The sequence below is a fragment of the Hemitrygon akajei genome, chromosome 7, assembly GCF_048418815.1.
Source record: "Hemitrygon akajei chromosome 7, sHemAka1.3, whole genome shotgun sequence".
In the NCBI taxonomy this organism is placed as follows: domain Eukaryota; kingdom Metazoa; phylum Chordata; class Chondrichthyes; order Myliobatiformes; family Dasyatidae; genus Hemitrygon; species Hemitrygon akajei.
In genome coordinates, this window is record NC_133130.1 from 133,820,701 (window position 1) to 133,845,614 (window position 24,914).

General features: G+C 43.7%; 2 protein-coding genes across 3 annotated transcripts in view; one reads left to right on the top strand and one right to left on the bottom strand.

The window, feature by feature from the left end:
• Positions 1-2,700, bottom strand: part of sbno1 (strawberry notch homolog 1 (Drosophila)) — a 124,149-nt gene extending 121,449 nt beyond the window's left edge. Inside the window, exon 1 of the mRNA XM_073052000.1 lies at positions 2,536-2,700. The gene's annotated coding sequence lies outside the window, so the exon portion shown is untranslated. The remainder of the gene's footprint in view (positions 1-2,535) is intronic.
• The window catches only part of kmt5aa (lysine methyltransferase 5Aa), a 28,983-nt gene continuing 6,002 nt past the window's right edge, over positions 1,934-24,914 (top strand). Inside the window, exons 1-6 of one of the 2 annotated variants that reach the window (XM_073052002.1) lie at positions 1,934-2,004; positions 3,383-3,468; positions 15,728-15,863; positions 19,155-19,395; positions 22,073-22,160; positions 23,217-23,276. In XM_073052002.1, coding sequence (XP_072908103.1) covers positions 3,460-3,468; positions 15,728-15,863; positions 19,155-19,395; positions 22,073-22,160; positions 23,217-23,276 — 534 coding nt within the window. In that variant the 5' untranslated portion in view covers positions 1,934-2,004; positions 3,383-3,459. Of the gene's footprint in view, positions 2,005-3,081; positions 3,195-3,382; positions 3,469-15,727; positions 15,864-19,154; positions 19,396-22,072; positions 22,161-23,216; positions 23,277-24,914 lie in introns of those variants that run through there. The other variant, XM_073052001.1, reaches the window with a different exon arrangement.

Below are 24,914 nucleotides of genomic sequence, written 5' to 3' on the forward strand. Positions count from 1 at the left end.
GGCTTAAGTTTGTTATAAAGGCACATCAGCAACTATATTTCATGAGTTTGAGGAGATTTGGTACATCACCAAAGATACAAATTTCTACAGACGTACTGTGAAGAGTATTCTAACTGGCTGCAACACTGTCTGGTATGGAGGGGGGTTCTACAGCACACCACTGAAATAAGCGGCAGAGAGTTGCAAACTTAGTCAATTCCATCATGGGCACTAGCCTCCGTAGTATCCAGGACATCTTCAAGGAGCAATGCCTCAAAAAGGCAGTGTCCATCATAAAGGACACAATTACCCAAGACAATCCTTGTTCCCATTGCTACCATTAGGGAGGAGGTACAGAAGTCTGAAGGCACACACTCAATAATTCAGGAAAAGCTTCTTCCCCTCTGACATCAGATTTCTGAATGGACATTGAACACATGAATGCCCGCTACCTCACTTCTTTTACTTCTATTTTGGCACAATTTATTTAACAATGTATACACATACATACTTAGTGCAATTATTATGTAATATACCGCTGCCTCACAACAACAAACTTGACAACATCTGCTGGTGATATTAAACCTAATTCTAATTCCCCTTGACCCCAGTCTATCATCAATCTCAAACAGCTGTAAACTCTGCATCAAAATCAAATACATCTCTCACAAATCAAAATGTTATCAGCTGAATTGCCTTTTCTAAAACAAAATGATATTTAACCTTTGGAATGGGGAAGAGAAATGAAACAAAACTAAAAAGATTAGCTGCTGTAGAATCACCAAAAGCAAAAAATAACAAAAGATAATTGATGGAACAGCAGCTTAAGATATTGTCTGGAGAAAACATCTCAACTGCAATTAAAGCTCCCCAGCTCTCTAAATGCATAAACATGCTGATCACTTAAAAGGACTGAAATTAACCAGTGCCCAGCTTATCACAGATGAAGTAACTCCTTGAAAAGAGCAAATCAATTACAGTGTGGTCTCGATGTTGAGTACAAGATGTTCAATAACTTGGTTCGTTACAATATTCTGTGAAGCACATTGTTTCATACCTCCCAAAGGTCAAAGGCACAGAAGTGGAAATGCTGTTTAAAGTGAACAAAGCCCAAGCTGTCACAATTCACACCTTCCTTGAAATTTCTTCTTCCCATTTCCCCATAAATACTTTCTAAAAGCCATTTTACAGCTAGATAGTGCATTTTCTTTGCCCGGATGCAAGATAAGCTGAAAACCTGCACTGAAATGCATTGACGATTTTAAATTGAGTTCAGAAAAGGGTCTTCATCTAACTACCTGAAAGAAAAGAAGCAATTTAGACTTCTCAGGATTTGCACCACCAGCTTCAAAAACAGTTGCTACCCTTTGACCATCAGGATCTTGAACAAAAGGGAATAACTATACTAACTTGCCCCATCATTGAAATGTTCCCACAACCAATGATATCACTTTGAGGACTCTATCACATGTTCTCATTGCTTATTGCTATTTAATTATACTGTAATTGTATTTGCACTGTTTATTGTATTTTACACTCTGGGTGATCGTTCATTGATCCTGTAATAGTTGCTACTCTATGGATGTTGAGTATACCCACAGGATAATTAAACTCAGGGTCGTATTTGGTGACGTTTATGCATTTTGCTAATAAAAAAAATTACTTTGAACTTTACACTTTGGCCTTCAAAGCATTCCCCCCCCCCCCCAAAAAAAAAAATGCCCTGCCACAGTTACAACACCAGCGGCTGCCTGATTCTGGAACCCAAGACTTTCATACAAAGACAGAAAGATTCTCAGGACGGTTAACCGAAGGAAAGGTAAATAATTTAACCTGCACTGAGATGGCCAGAACGGCAGGAAAATAAAACGCACGGAGAGAGGAAGGGGTGGTTTAAAGAGAGTGATACCTTAACCTTCTGCTTGGAACACGTGCTCAGTTAAGAAAGAAACTTCCGGGTTATTATATGGCTGCGTAATGGTGGTTTGACGACAAGTGTGAACGAAAACAACTAAGATCCGCAAGGTAGAGGAGAAAGAGAAACCGAAATAAGACAAAATCCCTCGGTTGCTGCTGTTCCCACACTCAGGCACCGGAGAGGCCCAGACCCTGCCCGATCCCGGCGCCTAACTGTTCCCACACAACACCGTTTCTCTCTATCGTTCCTCATAGAGCTGTAAAAAAAGAACAGCACAGAAATATATCCTTCGGCCCATCTAGTCCGTGCCGAACCATTTAAACTGCCTAGTCCCATCGACTTACACCGGGACCATAGACCTCCGCACCTCTACCATCCATTTACCTATCCAAACTTCTTTTAAACATTGAAATCAAGCTCAAAATACACCTAAATAAAAGATGGATTTAAAAGAAATACACTGCCGGACACGATGCGCCCCGGGCTCCCAGGAGAGGAGGCTGCTGTAGAAATCGGCCTTTGTTTTCCCGGGAAATTTTACCTCAGGCGGACGGTAACCGAGAGAGGGGCAGTTGGTGGGATAGAGGGGCATCAGGAGCAGAGGTCGACGGGCGGGTTTACTGCGTTCGCATACTCACCGCTGCACTGAGACGAAGGGAAGAACCAGAGGCGCGGCACTCGGCTCGCTAACTAGTCGCCGCCATGTCAGGCCCCCGTCGCCATCTCCCGTCACGTGACCCCGGGCCGAGGGCCTCCTCCAACTGCCTGACGACCGAATCCCGCTCACCACCAGAATCAGACCAGACCGTAAACAAGTAGAATGATCTAGCGTAATTTTACTGAAGTTGCGTTTTTTTTAAAAATCCCCCAAATCTACGGGGGGGGGGGGGGCACCGCGCGCGCAGTCCATGTCACGTGATCTGTGCCCTGCCTCCTTCCTGCAGGATAAACATCGTCGCCGGCCAGCCAATTGGCGGCCGCGCCGACGTCAGCACGGCCAATAGAAAGCGAGCGCGTAATTTAAAATCCCTGCGGCCTGCGGTGGACTCACCCTAACTTGATAGTCAGTGTGCATTGATTTGCAGCCGTCTAATCCAATGGCTGTTGAAAGCGTACAAGGACAGCCGCGTCGCCAATAAATTCGGCCCAATCAAAATTAAGGGGTGGTGTCATGTAAATTACTGACAGAAGTTTGGCTGAGAAGATTGGTTTAAAAGTTGGTTGGCCTGTAGTTAAAAGCTGTGTTTTTTAATTTATATATTTTGTACTTTTATTGGATTGGCTTTCAATAAAATGGGTAATGTATTTAATTCCTACTCGGTAATTTATGTTGATGTAATAATGGTCGGTGGTGCGTGTTTATAGTGAATACGGTAGGGAAGATGGCGAATGTGCCCGGCTGTTAGCAAAGCCCGGCTCAGTCTCCGGCCCACACCGCCTCCCACAACGCGCTTGAGCTTGCTCTTGATGTGTTCTAATCCTCAGGGAAAGTGAAAGCGCCGGCTGGAGAGCAGGCCGCGGCGGTGAAGGAGAACCAGAAGCAACAGCATCCGCACTCAGCCATGAACAAGGTACGTGTGACTGGGCGGTGGCCTCTCCTTGCTCTGAGACCCATTATTCACCCCTTTGCCTCTGGTTTTCAAGCTGTTCTAAATGCATTTCTCACATGATTTAATTTCAAGCTTCTTCCTAACGGTAGTGTGAAAGGGTTGGGTGATCCATTGGCGAAGTTCGTGGGCATCGAGAGAATATTGATGCGTACATTCTCACCATATCGCGGCACTGTAGTTGGACAATTTTAATTCGAGTCAGTACGGACAGATATCTGAAACCCGAAAGCAGTCTTCGGTAATCATAAGGCTGTTGGCGAATTGAAATTGAAGGGAAAAATCAGCGAGTGAGTATCGAGAGTTTCTAAAGCCAAGGTCCAGGTATCCCTCAGTTAATGACATAGGCGTAGAATAGTATAGCTTAAAAAGTACTTCTTAAAAATCTAATCCCTGCCACCTGCACAATGTCCATATCCATCCATCTTCCACATATTTATGCATTTTTCTAAACATATCTTAAAAGCCCACGATGTATTTGCCTCTGCCCCCATACCAGGCATTAAAGTGGTAATAATAAGGCCCATGGCTTTAATAAAAGGATGGGACCCCTGCTCTAGATGAATGTTGATGTGTTGAAATCTGACTGTATTTGGACAATTTCAATTCAAGTAATGACAGGTATCAGGAATTTATAGAGCAGTCCAGGATCAGGCCCTTTGGCCCACAGTGATGTACTGAACCAGCTAGAAGGCAGATCAAAACACCCAAACTCTAATCCCTCCCACCTACACCATGTCCATATCCTGCCATCTTCCTCACACTCGAACCTGTCCAAGTGTCTTAAAAGCCTCTAATGCTTTTTCTCTGCCACCATAAAGTGGTAATGGTATTGGTCCCTGGCATAACAAAGGTTGGGAACTCTTGCTCTTGGTGTTTATGTACACCAAATCTCAGCATTGTAAATTCGACAGTTTAAATTCAAGTAATAGCAGATGTCTGAATTCAAAAGCAGTCGTCAGTAATCATTGATGGAAGCTCTCGGGATGCTGCAGAATTTGTTTTATTTACTAATGCAATTGAAGGAAAGGGACCAGTCATCCTTGCCCAGCCTCCTCAGTAATTCAGGGCCAGTAATGTGATCAATGCTTAATTGTCCCTTTAGTTCAAATTAAATTTATCAAAATACGTGTATGTCACCATATACAACCCTGGGATTCATTTTCCTGTGGGCGTACTCTGCAAATCTATAGAATAGTAACCATAACAGAATCCGTGAAAGATCAACCAGAGTGCAAAAGATGACAAACTGTGCAAATGTAAATAATGAGCAACAAGTATTGAACATGAGATGACGAGTCCTTGAGAGTGAGTCCAGAGGTTGTGGAAGTGTTGGGGAAGTGAAGTCATCCCCTTGGTTCAATCACCTGAAGGTTATGGGGTAATATAACTGTTCCTTAAATTGGTGGTGCGAGTCCTGAGGTTTTTTGTACCTTCTACCAGATGGCAGCAGCAGCAAGAAATGCATGACCTGTGTGTTGGGGATCCCTGATGATGGATGTTACTTTCCTGCGCCAGTATTTCATGCAGTTGAAGTGTAATGAGAGACAGATGATGTCTGCACAGCTCAGGCCTTCAAATACCCATCCTGTAAATGTGTAGGACCCTGGAAAGCTGCAGGGGCCTTTCCGCGTTGCAAAGTCGTAGCTGCAGGAGGTGGTGTCTCCTGGATGAGTTTGAGCTGTGTGGTTTTTTTTTTAAAAGACTAATCGGCAGCCAGCATCCTGCCAGGAGAAATTCCCTGAGAGGAGTTCAAGGAATAGGAAATACAGATTCAGAATTGGGTGTGGTGTGTCCAAAAGACAGCGCGAGGAATTTATTCAAAGATCAAGAATATAAATTCAGAATTGGATTTAATATTACTGGCATATGTCATCAAATTTGTTGTTTTGTGGCAGAGGTGCATTGCAATACATAAGGTTTAAAAATTAAAATATAGTGTATTAGTGTACAGTATGCCCATTTAAATACGCAGGAGATCGGGGTTGAGAGGGAGATGGATTAGCCATGATGGAATGGCAGAGCAGACTTGATGGGCCAAATGGCCTAATTCTGCTCATATGACTTGTGGCCTAAATCAGTTGTGCAAAATGAGGGAGAAAAATAGTGAGGGCGTGTTCAAGGGTTCATTGTCCATTCCGGTGGCAGAGGGGAAGAAGCTGTTTCTGGATCGCTGAGTGTGTGCCTTCAGGCTCCTGTACCTCCTCCCTGACGGTAGCAATGAGAAGAGGCATTTCCTGGGTGATGGAGGTCCCTCGTAATGGATGCAGCCTTTTGAAGGCGTACCTTTAGGCTGCAACGGCTGAATCGTTTAAAAGATATTCCAAGTTCAAAGCAATTCCAAAGTCAAGAGGGAAGTGTTTTCAGAGCCATTATTTTCTCTGTTGTGATTTTTTTTTCTCTCTCTGGCTCACCCTGAACAGCGGAGGCTGGCTGGCCCACTGTTGAGTTTGGAAGAATGAAAAATAATCACGTAGAGGGAGCCATAGAAAATTTCTGTGGAGTGTGACAGAATGGTTGTTGAAATTTTGCTTCCCCTCAGGATGCCATGGTCATAGAAAACTACAGCTCAAGAACGGGCCCTTACCAATCCACTTAAACTGCCTAGTCCCATTGGCCTTCACCTGGACCAGAACCCTCCTATCCAAATTTCTCTTGAAAGTTGTAATCGAAATCACAAGCACAGCTTGCACTGGCAGCTGGTTCCACACTCTCATGACCCTCTTCTCCTGAGCATTTTGCTGTTTGCCTTTAACCCATGACCTCTGGTTGTATCCCACCCAACCGCAGTGGGGAAAGCCTGCTTACGTTTATCCTATCTATACACGTCATAGTTTTGTATATCTCTGTCAAATCTCCCCTCAGTCTTCTGAGTTTTAAAGAGTACAATCCTAACCTATTCAATCTTTCCTTAAACTCAGGTCCTCCAGACCCAGCAATATCCTTGTAATTTTTCTCTGTACTCTTTCAATCTTACTTGCATCTTTGCTGTAGATAGGTTGCCAAAACTGGACACAATACTCCAAATTAGGCCTCACCAATGTGTGATACAACTTCAACATAACATCTCATCTCACTTGCTCAGTGCATGATGTCTGGAACCAAACAGTAAAGTGGAGTTTATTGTCACCTGCCCATATCCACATGTGCAGAGGTGCAATGAAAACTTACTGGTCACACTATCACAGGCACAGAGCATCCGATGAGCAGCATTCACAAGCAACATGTAATCAAAACTGAACAATTAGAGCAAAAAAAGTATTTTTTTGTAGTCCAAGGGGAGATGGATCTCCACTGCAGGCAAGGATCAGCAAGAAGGAATGAGAAGGGCTAGCCTGTGCAGTGCATCTGTAGAATTCTGTTTTTTCGATGACGAGCCAAGCCGCCTTAACATCGTAAGAGAACATTTTCCTTACAGTTACATCTGAGGCAGGTCAGTGCTCAGGAATTGAAAGCTGCTGTCTCCCTCCTCTGCGGTTTTTTTTTTACTCACAGTGTAGCTTTGCTCACATTTGCCCTCCTTCCATTTCCTGAAGTTAACAATCAGCTCTTTAATCTTGCTGACACTGAGCAAGAAGTTGTCATTGTGGCACCACTCAACCAGGTGACTTGTCACACTTCAGTCAGCTGGGTCGTCACCACCTGTGGTTTGGCAACACTCGTCAGCAAATTTGAAGATGTCATTCCTTGAAAATAAGGCTTGAAGAGGAATTTCCTTTCACTCACTGTGGTTAATCCTGGGAATTCTCTGGCTAAGTGTGCAAGCTGGAGAAACTGGGAGTTTTGAGTTCTTACAAGAAAGTGATGCTGAGAAGAAAGCTGACATACTAACGGCTAATGTGTTAAGTTCTTCACTTAGAATTTCAAGAGATTTGGTGTGTCACCAAAGACTAGCAAATTTTATAGATTTAGAGAAAAAAGTAGTGGATTTGGCCCAGTCCATCACAGGGAAAACCTCCCTGCCACTGTGCAGATGTACATGAAATGCTGTCACAGGAAAATGGCGTTCATCATCGCCACTCAGGCATGCTCCCTTCAGGAAGAAGGTGCAGGAGCCTTGGGATCCACACCAGCAGGTTCAAGAATAGTTATATAACCATATAACCATATAACAATCACAGCACGGAAACAGGCCATCTCGGCCCTCCTAGTCCGTGCCAAACTCTTAATCTCACCTAGTCCCACCTACCCGCACTCAGCCCATAACCCTCCACTCCTTTCCTGTCCATATACCTATCCAATTTTACCTTAAATGACACAACTGAACTGACCTCTACTACTTCTACAGGAAACTCATTCCACACAGCTATCACTCTCTGAGTAAAGAAATACCCCCTCGTGTTTCCCTTAAACTTTTGCCCCCTAACTCTCAAATCATGTCCCCTCGTTTGAATCTCCCCTACTCTCAATGGAAACAGCCTATTCACGTCAACTCTATCTATCCCTCTCAAAATTTTAAATACCTCGATCAAATCCCCCCTCAACCTTCTACGCTTCAATGAATAGAGACCTAACTTGTTCAACCTTTCTCTGTAACTTAAGTGCTGAAACCCAGGTAACATCCTAGTAAATCGTCTCTGCACTCTCTCTAATTATTGCCTCTCAACCATCAGGCTCTTGAGCCAGAGGGGATAACTTCACTTACTGCAACACTGAACTGTTCCCACAACCCTATGGACTCACTCCCAAGGACTCTTCATCTCATGTTCACAATACTTATTGCTTTATTTTTTTTTTCTTTTTGTTTGATGTTTGTTGTCTTCTGCACTCCGGTTGAGTGTCCAAGTTTTTTGATTTTTGTTATGGTTACTCTTCTATACATTTGAGTATGCCCACAAGAAAATGAATCTCAGGGTTGAATATGGTGACGTGAATGTCCGTGGATGATAAGTTTACTTTGAACTTTAGCGGAATGCATCTGAAGCTAGATCACAGCCTAGTTTGTACACTCCAGTACACAGGATCACAAGACGCTGACTCAGTCAGCTCCACCATATAGGACATCTTCAAGAAGTGATGCCTCAAGCAGGCGTCATCCATCATAAAGGACCCTCACCAGCTGGGGTATGACCTCTTCTTGCTATTACCATCAGGGAGGAGGTACAGAAGCTTGAGATCCCACACTCAAAGATTCAGGAAATGGCTTCTTTTCCCTATGCCATCGGATTTTGGAATGGTGCATGAAAACCACTTAATTCTTTTCTGCACTATTTACTTGGTTATTTAGTATTTTTGTCTTTGCACTATACTGCTGCTGCAGAACAGCAAATTTCACGACATAATTCAGCGATAATGAATCTGATTCTGACTCCTGTTTGCCACTTTCTTGCTCAGTCACTATCTGTATCCACTTTCACAATCATGATGTTCTCATCACAACATGCTCTTCCATGATTTTCATCTCATCAGCAAACTTGCAAACCTTGCATTCCAAAGTTCAATTAAATTTTAATTATCAAAGTACATATATCACCATATACAACACTGAGAATAATTTTCCTGCAGGCATACTTGGCAAATCTATAGATAGTAACTATAACAGGTTCAATGGAAGATCAACCAGAGTGTAGAAGACAACAAACTGTGCAAATGCAAATATTTATTGCTATTTTTTATAACAAGAATATGAGATAAAGGTGCCTTAAAGTGAGATCATTGGTTGTGGGAACATTTCAGTGATGGGGCAAGTGTGTGTAGTTATCCCCTTTTACTCAAGAGCCTTGTGGTTGGTTGTGGGATGGTAACTGTTATTGAAGTTGAGGCTTCTGTACCTTCTACCTGACGGCAGCATTGAGAAGAGAGCATGACCTGGGTGGTGGGAGTCCTTGATGGATGCTGCTTTCCTGTGACACAGTTTCATGTAGAGTTACAAGAAAAAGTTTATGAACCCTTCGCAATCTTCTGGTTTCTGTATTAATTACTCGTAAGATGTGGTCTGATCTTCATCTAAGTCACAATAATAGCCAAACACAATCTACCTAAACTAATAGCACGCAAACAATTGTACTACTTGTCATTACTGAGTATACCATTTAAACAATCACAGTCTAGGTTCAAAATGCTGTGAGCCTCTGGGGTAATACCTTCTACAAAAGCTATTTTGAGTCGTGTCTTCCAATCAATGAGATGAGATTGGAGGTGTGGGTTGTAGAGGTGCCCTGCCCTATACATTTTTTAAAATGGCGCAAAGTCAGGTTACTGACAGAGCCTGCTCTTAAGAAAGATCAGTTTATGTGCACCATGTCTTGATCAAAACAACATTGTGAGGACTTTAGAAGAATTATAAAGATGTGTGAAGCTGGAAAAGGCTGCAAGAGCATTTCTAAAGACCTGAGTGTTCATCAGTCCATAGTAAGAGAAATTTGACTGCAAATGGAAAAAATTCAGTACTGTTGCTACTCTCCCTAGGAGTGGGCATCCTGCAAAGATCACACTAATCATGACGTGCAATGCTGAAGGAAGTGAAAAGGAACCCCAGGGTAACAGCAAAAGAATGGCAGAAATCTCTAGAACTTGCTAAAGTTTACGTTCATGTGTCCACTATAAGAAAAACACTGAACAAGAACCAAGGAAACCACTCCTCTCCAGAAAAATACATTGCTGCACATTTCAAGTTTGCAAAAGACCACCTGGATGTTCCACAACACTTCTGGGACAATGTTCTGTGGACAGATGAGACCAAAGTTGAACTTTTTGGCAGAAATGATAAAGGACACTGCACACCAACATCAAAACCTCATCCCATTGTGGAAAGAGCGTCATGGTTTGGGGCTGCTTTGCTGCCTTAGGGCCTGGACAGCTTGCAATCATTGAGGGAACAATAGACATTTTATGGGAGAATGCCAGGTGGTCCATTATCTGAAGCTTAATAGAAGTTGGATGGTGTAACAGGACAATGAACCAAAAACACAAGAGTAAATCAACAACAGAATGACTTAAAAAAAGAAAATTTGTGTTTTGGAATGGCAAAGTCAAGAGTCTAGATCTTCTGAAGAGGGGTGTTCAGGCAAGGTATCCCAGAAATATTGATGAACTGAAACAGTTTTGAATGGAGGACTGGTCTAAAATTCCTCCTCGCTGTTGTGCAAGCCTGATCAGCAGCTACAGGAAAGGTTTGATGGAAGTTATTGCTGTTAAAGGAGGTTCTACCAGCTATTGAATACAAGAGCTCACATGCTTTTTCCAGCCTGGACTGTGAATGATTAAACAATGTGTTCAATAAAGACATGATAAGTACAATTGTTTGTGCTTTGTGTGTTACAGTATTAGTTTAGGCAAGTTGTGTTTATCTACTATTGTGAGTTAGATAAGATCAGACCATGTGTTTTGAGTAGTTAATGCAGAAAACCAAGCAATTTCAAAGGGTCACATTCTTTCTTGTGACTATAGAATATACACAATGGTTGGGAGGGTTTTCCCTGTGATGGACTAGGCTGTATTGCACTACTTTTTGTAGCCTTTTCCATTAAAGGGCATCTATACCAGGCTGTGCTGAAGATAGTCAATACATGCTCCTCTGTACATCTTTGGAAGTTTGTCAGAGTTATAGATGTCATTCCAAATCTCTACAGACTCCTAGTCATTAATGCAATTAGCAAACAATTGAAACCCACGAACAGATTCCTGGATATTCCACATTTCTAGCCTGATAAGGACCCATGTTTCTAACTATGTAACCAGCTTTCATTCAAAGTTCAAGTTTGTCATCTGACTGTACGTAATATACTACCAAATGAAGCACAGTTCCTCCAGACCACAGTGCACCCACACTGCATATTATCACACACAGCACGTAAAACAAAATATTACCACAAATAAGCTTATAAAGTATCATTCAAAATGGATATGAAGTGCACAGCACAGGTAAACAGTTAACCACTCGCTGTCTTAGTGACGAGACCTTGATCGTGGCAGGGTGTTCATTCGTCCCTCAGCCTACGGAAAGAAGCTGTTCCCTCCGGCAGTTCTAATCCTGATGCTCCTGTACCTCCTTCCAGGCAGTAGTGGGTCGATAGGGATTCTCAACAATGCTTCAGGCCCTTCATATAAAACAATCCCGGTGAATGTCATAATGGGGAAGAGGGAGACCCTGGTGATCCTCTCAGTGGTTTTTATTGTCCCCTAAGGTCCTAAATTCATGTTAACTCTGCCCAGTTCCATTATTGTCCTCCAGTTGTCCTGTTTTCATTTCTTTTGTGGTGTTTTCATAAACTCTGCTGTCAGGCTAAGCGGTCAGTTTCTCTGCTTTCTCCCTCCCTCCCTTGGTTTGTGCAACAAGGTCAAATTAGGCTGGTGAGATGTTTTATTGGATCTGTCCAGATGCTGCCTTTTACAGTGTGGTAAAATTGCACTCCGAATGAGAGTTCCCATTAAACACAAGTTTAATCATTAGGAAATATTAGTAAAATTAACAATTCTAAAATAGTTGCCCCCATATTTTTTGAAGTGTGTTGGTGAAAACTTTGACTGCTAGGCAGCCATGGCCTACCTTGCAGCGTGTGATGCAGTGGTGTTTCGTGTCAGAATGGTTCTGCAGCTGAGGTGGGATGCTTTGCTAGTCTACTGATTTAATGGTGCATCGGGGTAATGGTCTCGGGGCAGGCATCGCCTCAGTTTCTATCCCAGATGATCTTGTTCTTCAGTTCATTTGATGCTATGTACAAATGATTGATAGCTTGAAGTTTTGTCATTAATATTTTTTCTTACCAGCATAGGCAATTGTTTCTTTGATAATTCTGAGCCCATATGATGGCTTAAATTTAATCTATATCCACTAATTTATATTTTCTGGATGGATTTTGGACAGTGAGACTCAAATAGTAGCAAAGAACAATTTAAAAAGCCCTGGAAATCTGAAATAAAATAAACCAGAATGCTGGAGGTTCTTGGGTCGGGCAGCCCTTATGGAGTGAGTAATAAAGTTGACAGCTCAGTTCAGTTGCCTCTGTCAGAATTGACAGAGTGAGAATGCATGTCACAGCTTGAGCAAGTTGTAAGGTATCAGTGAAGATAACAACGGGTGTGTCTGTGACGGTGTAGAGACTAAGGTTGCCCAGGTGATAACTTTGCTTTAAACAACATCAAAGAGGCCGAAATGAATGCTGTAATTAATCTGATCTTTCTGGAGTTCACGAGGCAAAGAATGTGCTGTAGCTTGGATACGCAAAACCCAGCAGTTGAAGGTAATGGGAGATTAAAGAGTGGTGGTCAGATCAGAGAGCATCGGCCAGATTGATGGTACACAGCTAACCAGTCCTAATGCAAACTGGAATTTTTGAATTCTGTTGGCTTGCTTTTCCTTTTGGCAAAGGTTAACTGAATGGACTAGAGCAAGTAAACTTGGAGGGGGTGCAAATAAATGTCAGCACTCCCAGAGAGAGACACCAACTTCACACTGGTGATGAAACGTCTGCAAGCTAATTGTCAAGCTCGGCAAACACTACAACATCAAATGCCTCAGCCCAAGTTACCAATATTTGCCACCATCCTGGCCAAGTTCAGTGTTGAGATCTGAGGGCTGCAATAGCTAGCCATAAGATAGAGGGTGACACGGCAGCCATGCGGTTAGTGTAATGCTTTACAGCACCAGCTGTAAGATCAGGAGTCAATTATTCTTGCTGTCTGTAAGGAGTTTGTATGTTCATCCCTGACAATGCGGGTTTCCTCCCACCTTCTGGAGATGGACGCTGTAGGGTCAGTGAGTTACGAGCATGCTCTGTTACTGCCAGAAGCTTGACAACACTTGCAAGCTGCCCAGCACAACCCCTGCTGGTATGGTGCAGCCAGTGTATTTCACAATGTTCCAACGTGCATGCAAAAGCCAATGTTATCTGATTGTAAGATAGAGGTGTTCAAGCAGGCAACTGAGGGTTGCTGCTCTTTGTAAAGGTACTAACCCTGAGCTCTTCCTAATCTGTTTTTTAATTCCCATCCTACTTCTGGTCTGGTCTCCTCCACTGTCCCAGCAAAGGAGCTGTTCTGGTACCTGAAAAGCCTAACGTGTGAAGCCCAGTGGGTTGACCTGTGGCATATAATTAAGTCTAATATAATACAAGGGTTGTGGAATACTGAAGGAAGGTTTGAAGCAACCTTACAAAGTTCAGAGTAAATGTCTTACGTCACCCTGAGATTAATTTTCTTGTGGTCATTCACGGTAGAAACAAAGGAATACAATAGAATTGGTGGAAAAACTATCAAGGGTAAAGCCCTCCTCACCATTGAGCATTTCGACATGAAACACTTTCACAAGAACTCAGCATCCGTCATCAGGGACCCCACCATCAGGTTCAGGGACAGTTATTACCCTGCAACCATCAGGAAGGTGGTACAGGAGCCTCAGGACTCTCAACACCAGGTTCAGGGACAGTTATTACCCCTTAACCATCAGGAAGATGGTACAGGAACCTCAGGACTCTCAACACCAGGTTCAGGGACAGTTATTACCTCTTAACCATCAGGCTTTTGAACAAAGGCAATAACTTCACTCACTTGTTTCTTATGTTCTTGTGTAGCTTCACTTGCCTATCACTGAACTGTTCCCACAGCCAATGGACTCAGTTTCAAGGACTCTTTATCTCACATTCTAGATATTTGATGCTTATTTGTTATTATTTCTTTTGTATTTGCACAGTTTTTGTCTTCTGCACTCTGAATGCCCTAGTAGGGCAGTCTTTCATTGATATTGTTGTTATTCCATGGATTGACTATGCCCACAAGAAAAGGGTTGTATATGGTGATGTTGGTGTACTCTGATAATAAATTTACTTTGAGCAACTTATACACAAAGACTGACAAACTACCAATGTGCAAAGACGACAAACTGGGCAAGCACAAAAAGAGAAAATCAATAATACTGAGAGCATGAGTTGCAGAGTCCGTGAAAGTGAGTCCAATGACCAGTTGAGTGAAGCTGCCCACACCAGTTCAAGAGCCAGATGGTTGAGGGGTAATGTTCCTGAACTTGTGGGACCCAGGTCTTTTGTGCCTCCTTCCCGGTGATAGCAGCGTGGCCTCCTGGATGATGGGGGTCCTCCTTGATGGATGTTGCTTTCCTGTGGCAGTGCTCACTGGAGATGTGATTAATGGTGGAGAGAGCTTTTCATATGATGCATTGGGCTGTATCCACTACTTGTAGGCTTTTCTGTTGTTGGGCATTGATATTTCCATACCAGACAGTAATTCATCGAGCCTGCTCTGCCATTTCATTGTGGCTGATCCATTTCCCTCAGCCCCAATCTCCTGCCTTCTCCCTGACCAATCAAGAATTCATCAGCCTCTGCCTTAAGTATACCCAATGACTTGACCTTCACAGCTGCCTGTGGCAACAAATTCTATAGATTCGCCACTCTTTGGCTAAAGAAATTCCTCCTCATCTCCATTCTAAATGGACATCCCTCTATTCTGAGTCTGTCCTCTGGTTCTAGACCCACCCACCATAGGAAACATCCTCTCTACATCCACTCTATTGAGGCCTTTCAACATATGATAGATTTCAATGAGACCTCCCTCCAATTTTTCTGAATTCCAGAGAGTAGAGGGCCAGAGCCATCACTCACTCCTTGTATGACAAGCCTTTCAACCCTTGAACCATTTTTGTTATACTCCTTTGAACCCTCTCCAATGTCAGCATGTCCTTTTTAAGATAAGGGGCCCAAAACTGCTCATGATACTCCAAGTGAGATCTCACCAGTACTTTATAAAGTCTCAACATTACATCCTTGCTTTTTATATTGTAGTCTTCTCGAAATAAATGCCAGCATCATGTTTGCATTCTGCACCACTGACTCAGCGTGCAGATTAACCTTCAGGGAATCCTGCTCAAGGACTCCCAAGACCCTTCGCACCTCAGATTCTTGAATTTTGTCTCCATTTAGAAAATAGTCTGCACTTTCATTTCTTCTATCAAAATGCTTGACCATACACTTTAAAGCTGGTTCTCAAAGTTTTTGTATGTGTAGTGTGGCTCTCCCTGACCTCTCTGTGCTCCATTCACGACCACAAATCTGCGGCTGTTCAGGTATGCAACTCATATACGGTATTACTGTGAAGGTGTGACTCCTGTATGCAAATTGTAAATAGTAAAAACTGATCTTTAACATAGATTTAAATTTGTAATCTACATTAAAATTGTTAAGAGGCACTTTGCAATATCCCAGTGAAATGATTAATAAGTTTTCCTTTTCCTTGCCTGCTTCACTATGGAATTGCACCCGATAAACTGAAGACCCTGTGCCTCGCCTCCAAGCAAACACGTTCTAAACGTGTCCCACTGCAAGATGAAAACTCTGCAACTTTGAAGAATCAAATGAAGCTCCAAGTGAAGTACACAGTTAAATGTGAAACTCCGAGGCGGCGAGGAGGTATGTCAGGTCTTCACCTGTGCATCTTTCACAAGCAGGTTTGGTCTCTGATGTTTTAGATAATTCGATAGCAGGTGTCTGTCGTATCCGGCGATGACAGGAGACCTGGGTGGGAGAGTTTTTAAAGTGGACAAGATGATGGACTGCAGTCAGTTGCACTCTCTTGACTTCTAAAGTCTGGATCCAGTGGTACAAGTAGTCAAAGCAAACTGGGGTCTTCCTTGGTTGCAGTGGATGTCTATGCCCCTTGTCATGCCCTTTGCTCTCCACGGAGCATTGCAGAACCGTCCTCCTGCTGCTGGGTCTCACCTCCCGGTCTGCCAGAGCTGATTTCACCTGCTAGGGCAAGCGTTGGGTATAATGAGATAGGCAAGCTAAAACTCCGTGACAGCAGACCACTTGAATTGGGAGCAAGAGACAAGTTAACCATATAACAATTACAGCATGGAAACAGGCCATTTTGGCCCTCCTAGTCCATGCCGAATGCTTACTCTCACCTAGTCCCACCGACCTGCACTCAGCCCATAACCCTCCATTCCTTTCCTGTCCATATACCTATCCAATTTTGCTTTAAGTGACAATACCGAACCCGCCTCTAGTTGTTGGAGGAGCTCAATGGGCCAGCAGCACTGTGATCTCTGGGTCAAGAAACTGCATCAGGGCTGTAAAGGGAAGATGGCAGGTAGGGGCTGGCAGATCCTGGAGGAGACGGAGAGGTTGGAGGGGAGGGGGTGAGAGATCCATCCATCCGCCTTGATGGCAGGCAAAAAACAAAGAATCTCAATAGAAATCACAAAAAATCCCATACCACGAGCAGTCTTAGGTTCAATGTGCAAAGAAAGAACAAAAGCAAACAATTTTAAAAAAAAAGTAGTTAAGCAAATTACACAAGTGAACCGCAGTTCAGCTCTGAGGCGAGTAAAGGTTCGCGGAATAGTAAGTGGAACACTGGTTCGTCCTTCACCTTCAGCCTCGACGCCTTTATCTTTTTAATCCGATTTATTCGGAGAAATGTTGTCTCTATTTCATGAAATCCCTTTTTTATTTCAAAGATCTGAATTGTGATGTGTGAATTTGAAGACTAGTTTAATTCTGTCAAGTGGGACGTGATGTATTTTGGGAAACATGCACATGATGCTGGAGGAATTTAGCAGATTTGCTCAAGATTTCCAGCATCTGTAGAGTCTGGGGAGTCAACTGGGGCTAGGACATGCCCAGTAAATAGTAATGAACAGAGAGACTGTGCTGGATTTCCAGCGTCAGCAGAATCTCACATTTAAGACGTGCACGGTCACGGAAGTGACACAAAACAGACAGTGGCGGACGTCGGGATTGAACCTGGAGCAATGATCACAGTTATTCCTCCATTGGCACAGTGAAACATTGCCACTTTGAACAGAGATCCATTTCACACATTCCCCAAACAGCTAATGCACTTTAGTCAGTTACCCAGCCATGTTCCTCTAAGCAGCTCTGTAGCAATTGATAGTACATTTATTCACCCAATTTCCAACTCATTAAAGTTCAAAGTAAATTTATTATCAAAGTACTTGTATGTCACCATATATAATGCTGAGATTCATTTTCCTGTGGGCAAACTCAATAAATCCATAGAATAATAACCATAACAGGACCAATCAGGATGTCCAGTTAGGGCTTTCAACCAGACTACAGAAGCCAACAAACTGTGCTAATACAAAAAAATAAATAATAAATGTTGAGAGCATGCAGATTATGTTCCCACATAGGTTATGGAAACATTTCAATAATGGAGCAGGTGAAGTTGCGTGAACTTATCCCCTTTGGTTCAAGAGCCTGATGGTTGAGGAGTAATAACTGTTTCTGAATGTGGAGGTGTGGGTCCTGAGGCTCCTGTACCACCTCCCTGATAGCAGCAGCGGGTAGAGAGCATGTCTTGGGTTGTGGGGGCCCCGATGATGGATGCTGCTTTCCTGTGACAGTGTTTCATGTAGATGTGCTCGGTGGTTGGGAGGGCTTTACCCGTGATGGACTGGGCCGATTCCACTACTTTTTGTGAGATTTTCCATTCAAGGTCATTGGTGTTTCCATACCAGACTGTGATGCAGCACTCAATGTACTCTCCACTACACATCTATAGAAGCTTGTCAGAGTTTCCGATGTCATGCCAAATCTCTGCAAATTCCTAATTAGTATATAGTTAGTGATTGATGAGTAAAAACAGTGGCCTAAGCTCCTGCAGGAAAATCAGGCAGAAGCAGGCTGAAACTCCTGTTTCGGCGGTTAGCTTGAGTATGTGATCTCACAAAGGCGGTAATAATGACTACAGAAACTTTGTTACTCACCCACAGCAAGTGGAATAACTGATTAGTCTGAGAAATCTTGTTTTGAATCTTTGCAGAGTAAAGTGATTCTCACCTCCAACCTGTCCACTTCTGTTTTTGTGCCTGTAATTATTTCACATCTCTGCTCAGACCAACAACTATTGAGTGACCTAACTCTGAACAACAGTTTGAGACTTTGCCTGTTGGGTCTGCAATAGGATAGTTTCGTTTGTACAGATGTTTAAATTTATTGAATTTGATTACCTTGGCAGCTGCCCATCAGCCCAGTGTGTCTTTTCAGCTCTTCAGCAGAACCAATCAAAATCTAGTTTAATATCACTGGTATATGTTGTGAACTTCGTTGTTTTGTGGCAGCAGTGCATTGCAATACATAATAAAACTAAATTACAGTAAAGTGTATGTGTACATATTTACTGTTATTTACAGTTTTTATTATGTCTTGCATTGTGTGTGTAAATAACTAAGGGGAAGAATAGTATGGTAGTGTTCAAGAGTTCATTGTCCATTCAGAAACCTGGCAGAGGCTGTTTCTGAATCACTGAGGGTGGGCCTTTAGGTTCCTTCATCTCCTTCCTGATGGAAGCAATCAGAACAAGGCATGACCTGGGTGGTGGGGTCCTTAATGATGGATGCTGCCTTTTTGAGGCACTGCTCCTTGAAGGTGTCCTGGATGCTGGGAAGAATAGAGCTCATGACGGTGCTGACTGAGTTTACAACACTCTGCAGCTTTATGATCCTGTGCAGTGCCCTCCCCCACCCCATACCAGACAGTGAGGCAGCCAGTTGGTATGCTCTCCATGGTATAACTACAGAAATTCGTGATTGAATCTCTAATCAATCATTTCTTCACATCCTACAGGCAACTGCAATTGGTCTAGTCTTGGTTTCTTGTACTGTGGGGGGAAAAACCCTTACCTGACAGTTTAAAGACAGTACATGTTTGTATTTAAATGCCCTGTTATTGCAGATGAACAGAAGATTTGTATTGCCGCTGCTGGCAATTCCACAAAGTCGGCTAAAGAGACGAGCAGGGAACGAAGTACAAGTGAGGAAAGAGCAGAGACTGCAACGACCGCCTCGCTTGCTGGGGGCAAATCCCAGAAAAAGAGCAAGTCCGCTGCTCAGCCTCCCGGGAGGAGCAAAAGCAGAAAAACAAATGCAAAATGTGTTCCAACAAAGTGTATCGGGAAGCCTCGGAAACGCACACCGTAAGTTAAACTCTGCACATTGACTTCCTTATGTATTTTTATTTTAGAGGTATGGATCGGTAACAGGCCCTTCCTGAATGAGCCTGCGCTGCCCAATCAACCTAATAACCCATAGGTCTGTTGGAATGCGGGAGGGAACCCGCATGGTCACGGGGGAGAATGTACAGACTCCTTTCAGACCGGCGGGAATTGAAACTGGATCATTGGCGCTGTAAAAGTGGTTATGCTAACCACTACGTCACCCTGTGATTCTGCACCTCACTTGTGCCTAGGCTCTTCCTCCTCACTGAGTAGGTTTCTGATGACTTGGATTAAGATTTGTTATGGAAGAGAAAAAAATAAAGGGCTAAGGGGGAAGGGAAGGGTTAGATTGACCTCAGAGTAGGTTAAAGGGTCAGGACAATATCATGGGATAAAGGGACTGTACTATTCTATCACAGAGAGCAGCAGGACGATACTCTTCAGCCCATCAAGCCTGTTCTGCTAGTCATACGATCTAGGCTGACCTTGGCATCAGTATCACAGTTCTCTTCCCGTACCCCTGGACACACTGCAGTTTAAAGCTCTCAGTCACTCGATCTCTCAAATGATTTCACCCGCAAAGTTCTCCGGTAGAGTCACAAATCTCAGAGTGAAGAAATTCCTCCTCATTCTGAAATGGGCACCCTTTTAAGCTGAAACGATGCCCTGGTATCAGATACCCCGATTAGAGGGAACACCACTTCCATACCCGCCTTGTCTCTCTACAGTTGAGGGTGGGTTCAACCCTTCCATTCCAGTGAATGTGTTGCTCGTTTTGCATAACCTTTAAGTATAGCAGTATCCTTATTGAGTGCCTCTAATGTTGGATTGTAATCTCCCAATGTTTATCCTCCTTGCTCTTTGTGATGTTCAACATTACTTATCCTTCCTGCTTTTTTTTAATATACCCGGGTATTTTTCTACTTAACAGCTTGTCTCATTCTCTTTTTAAGTAATTTACGTTTTCACAGCCCACCTATCCATGGTGACCCATGTTCCATCTCTGCTAACCTATTCACCTGTAGCCTTTGGTGCTCTGGTCCGTTTACTCCCCTCCCCAGAGTGGGCTCTCACATTCCCATGTTGCAGAGTAAAGCTCCGATAATCTGCTGTCCAGCTGCAGCACAGTACAGGCTTTCCAGCCCACTTGTTGTGCCAACCTTTTAAACTACTCTAAGATCAATCTGACCCTTCTCTTCCCGGTAGTCCTTCATTTTTCTGCCATCCGTGTGCCTCGAGTGTCTTAAATGTCCTGAATGTACAGTATTTGTCTCTACCCTCCACTGGGCTGTGTTCCACGCACCCATCACTTGCCTCTGACGTCCCCTTTCTCATTGAAACCTATCGAATATTGGAAGGCCACAATAGAATATTCATAAAGAGGGTGTTTTCTGTCATTGGGTAGCCTAGGACCAGAGTGCACAGCCTCAGAATAGAGGACGTCCCTTTAGAACAGAGACCAGGAGCAACTTTAGCCAGAGGGTGGTGAATCTTGGCTTTGGAGGCCGAGTCATTGGGTATATCTAAAGTAGAGATTGATAGGTTCTTGATTAGTCAGGGTGTCTAATGGTTATGGGGAGAATGGGACTGATGATTAAATTGCCCATGATGGAGTGGCAGATCAGACTTGATGGGCTGAATTTCATAATTCTGCTCCTATGTCTTGTGGTCTAAACTTAGGGCTCCCAACCTTTCAGATTCATTGAACCCGTACCATTAATGGAGGGGTCAGTGGACCCCAGACTGGGAAGCCCTGGACTCTAAAGTGATGGCCTGGCCTCTGATTCCGAAGGTAATGGCCCCAGTCTCGTGCCGCTCCCCCACCTCCCGCTCCTGGGACAGTTTATTGTGATACAGTGTAACACCTTGAATTGAAAACAGGTTGTGGGTTTAATAAAAACAACATGGAATAGTCAAGAAAATGTGCCATCTGTCTGACTGTGGCGGAACTGGGCTGGCTCTGGTCATGGCTGAGCGAGGCAGGACTGAAACATCTACGCTGTAGTGGAGAGTGTATTGACTGGCTGCCTCACAGCCTGGTATGGAAACACCCATTACCTTGAATGGAAAATCCTACAAAAAGTAGTGGATATGGCCCAGTCCATCATGGGTAAATCCCACCCCATCATTGAGTGCATCTACATGAAACATTTTCATAGGAAAGCAGCATCCATAATCAGGGACCCCCCACCACCCAGGCCATGCTGTCTTCTCACTGCTGCATCAGGATGAAGGTACAAGAGCCTCCGGACTCTCACCCCCATGTTCAGGAACAGTTACTACCCCTCAACCATCAGTTTCTTGAACCAAAGGGGGTAACTTCATTCAACTTAATTTCTTCCCTCCCCACCCCTCCACCCCATCACTGAACTGTCCTCACAACCTAAGGGCTCACCCTTCAAATTCTCATCATCTCATGTTTTCTATTTATTGCTTATTTTTCTTTCTGTATTTGCACAGTTTGTTGTCTTTTGCACACTAGTTGTGCATCCTGTTGGTGTGGTCATCCATTGATTCTGTGGTTATTGGATTTATTGAGTTTGCCTGTTAGACGATGAATCTCAGGGTTGTAAATGGTGATATACATGTACCTCGGTATTAAAATTTATCGATCGCTGCTGCTTTGGGATTGAATGCTCTCGTCTGTCTCTACCAGTGCGAAAAGCCCAGCGGGCAGGTACCGCAAGGTCACTGATTACTACCCAATCCGGAGGAGCCATAGGAAGTGTGAAGGACAGCTGAAGGTAAGCCGAGATTGTACAGATGCTGGAAACCCAAAGCCCCACACACTCGCTCTCACACACACTCAATGCAGGAGGAACTCAGCAGGTCATAGAGTCATAGAAAAGTACAGCACAGAAACAGGCCCTTCAGCCCATCTAGTCCACGCGGGATCATTTAAACTGCCTACTCTCATCGACCTGCATCGGGACCACAGCCCTCCATACTCCTACCATTCATGCATCTATCTAAGCTTCTCTTGGCATTGAAATCAAGCTCACATGCAGCGCTTGTCCTGGCAGCTCGTTCCACACTCTCACCGCCCTCTGACTGAAGAAGTTTCCCTCGTGTTCCCCTTAATTAAAACCTTTCACCTTTCACCCTTAAACCATGACTTCTGGTTGTAGTCCCACCCAATATCAGTGTGGGAGAAAAAACATTGCATGAAGTCCTAACCTATTCAATCTTTCCTCATAACTCGGGTCCTCCAGGCCCAGCAACATCCTTGTACATTTTTTTCTGTACTCTTTCAGCCATGTTTATGTCTTTTCTGTAGGTTGGTGCTCAAACAAATTGGGCCTCACCAGTGTCTTATGCAAATTCAATATAACATCCCATCTCCTGTACTCAACAAGAATAAAGATATATTAATACTCTTACTTACAAACTATATATGAAATTGCATCTTGCAGCTCATCACCACTCACTTAACATCTCATCTCCTGTGCTCAGTACTTTGATTTATGAAGGGCATTGTGCCAAAAGCTTTCTTTAAGGTCAGGCAGCATCTATGGAAATGAATAAACAGTTGGCGTTTCAGGCTGAGACTCTTCATCGAGACTGGAAACGGGGAAGAGGCCAGAATAAGGAGGGTGGGGGGAGGGATGGGGTTACTCCAAGGTGACGGTTGAGACCAGGTGGGGAAGAGGGGATAGGTGGAAGAGGTAAAGTACTGAAGAAGGGATTAGATAAGAGGAGCATGCCCAGTGAGATTGAGTGTTTCTCTCACTGGTTGCTGGCCAAGAGGCCTGTAATCCTCCAGTGACCTGATGACTTAATCACTTCTATTCTGCCAACAGTCAGAAGAAAAGAAAATAATTGATGAATTGATTCAGACTGGGAAGGAAGAAGGAATGAAGGTACTGTTATATTACTCTTGACGTGCTGGGCTGGGCTTCACATCTGGGTTCAGTTTGAGCCAGTCAGGGCTGGGATGTCCACACTGGCAGTGGACAGGAATGGGAGCAATCTCATCTCCCTGACACATTTAACCTTTTTTATTGCAGAGTTGGAGACCAGATTGTTATGGGTGGCAGGAGTTATTTGTCAAGATTATCTAATGTGTAATTATCTAATCTTTACAGAAATGTAAAGAAGAGCAAAATAATCATTAATCCAGATCTGATGCAGCTCTTTTTATAAAAAAAACAAGTGTTAGGAACAAACTCTTTGACCCCCTACCGTTGGGCGGGAGGTGCCGTAGGACTGTTGGGATGGGAAACGGTAAGGTCTCTTTTCCACCCATTAGAGATATTTATCAGGAGTGTTGTGTATGTAACGGACGATCTCACCTTGCCCCTCAACACCACCTCTTTTGTCAAGAAAGCACAGCAGGATCTCCACTTCTTGAAGAGATTGAGGCAAGCAAGGCATTCTCTCTCTTCCCCCCCCCCCCCACCCCCCCAAATGCTAACTCTAAATTTTACAGGAGCACCATTGAGAGTGCCCTGACCAGCTGCATCACTGTCTGTTATGGGAATTGCAAGGCTTCTGACCGTAAGACCCTACAAAACGATGTGAGGACTGCTGAAAGAATCCATTACACCTATCTGAGATTTATCCAGAGTGCTGTGTACACAGAGCCCTCAGCATTCTCAGTGATCTCTCCCATCCGTCCCAACAATCACTTTAATGCCCCACCCCCCCGCCTCCACTCTCAGACAGGAGGTACCGTAGCATTAGGACAACAACTGTTCGGATGGGAAACAGCTTCTCTCTCTCCCCCCCCCCCCCCCCCAGGCTGTGAGACAACTGAACTCTCTGCCATCATCCAGGTCTGATCACGTATGAAGCACCAGAGGCATCATACTATTTACCTTTTGACCTTTATTGTACGGTACTGTGCAAAAGTTGCGCTCTCTACTTATTTGTTTATTCCTCATCTATGAGGACATAATAGTTTAGTGAGAATGTCTCCAGGGACAGTGTTGTGTACTGTGTGGGCTGTAGGAAGTCTGGGAGACCTCCAAACAAAATTGAAAAGGATGCATACAGTACTGAAGGTGTATTTGAATGTGTGCAGTATACGGTACAAGGTAAATTAACTTTTAGCACAGTTACAGATTGGTATGTATGATGTTGTAGGCATCACTGAAAGATTATAGGTGGGAGCTTAATGTCCAAGGGTACACATTGTATCAAAAGGACAGGCAGGAAGGCACAGGGGGCAGTGTTGCTCTGGTTTTAAAAAATAAAATTAAATCCCTAGAAAAAGGTGACATAGGGTCAGAAAGCTGTGGAGTCATTGTGGGCAGAGCTAAGAAACTGCAAGGGTGAAAGACCCTGATGGGAGATTTATGCAGGCCCCAAGACATAGTAAGGATGTGGTCTACAAATTACAACGGGAGATAGAAAATTCATTTCAAAAGGGTAATATTACGATAGCCATGGGGAATTTCAATATGCAGGTAGATTGGGGAAAATCAGGTTGGTGCTGGATTCCAAGAGGGTGAATTTCTGGAATGCCTACAAGATGACTTTTAGAGCAGCTTGTGATT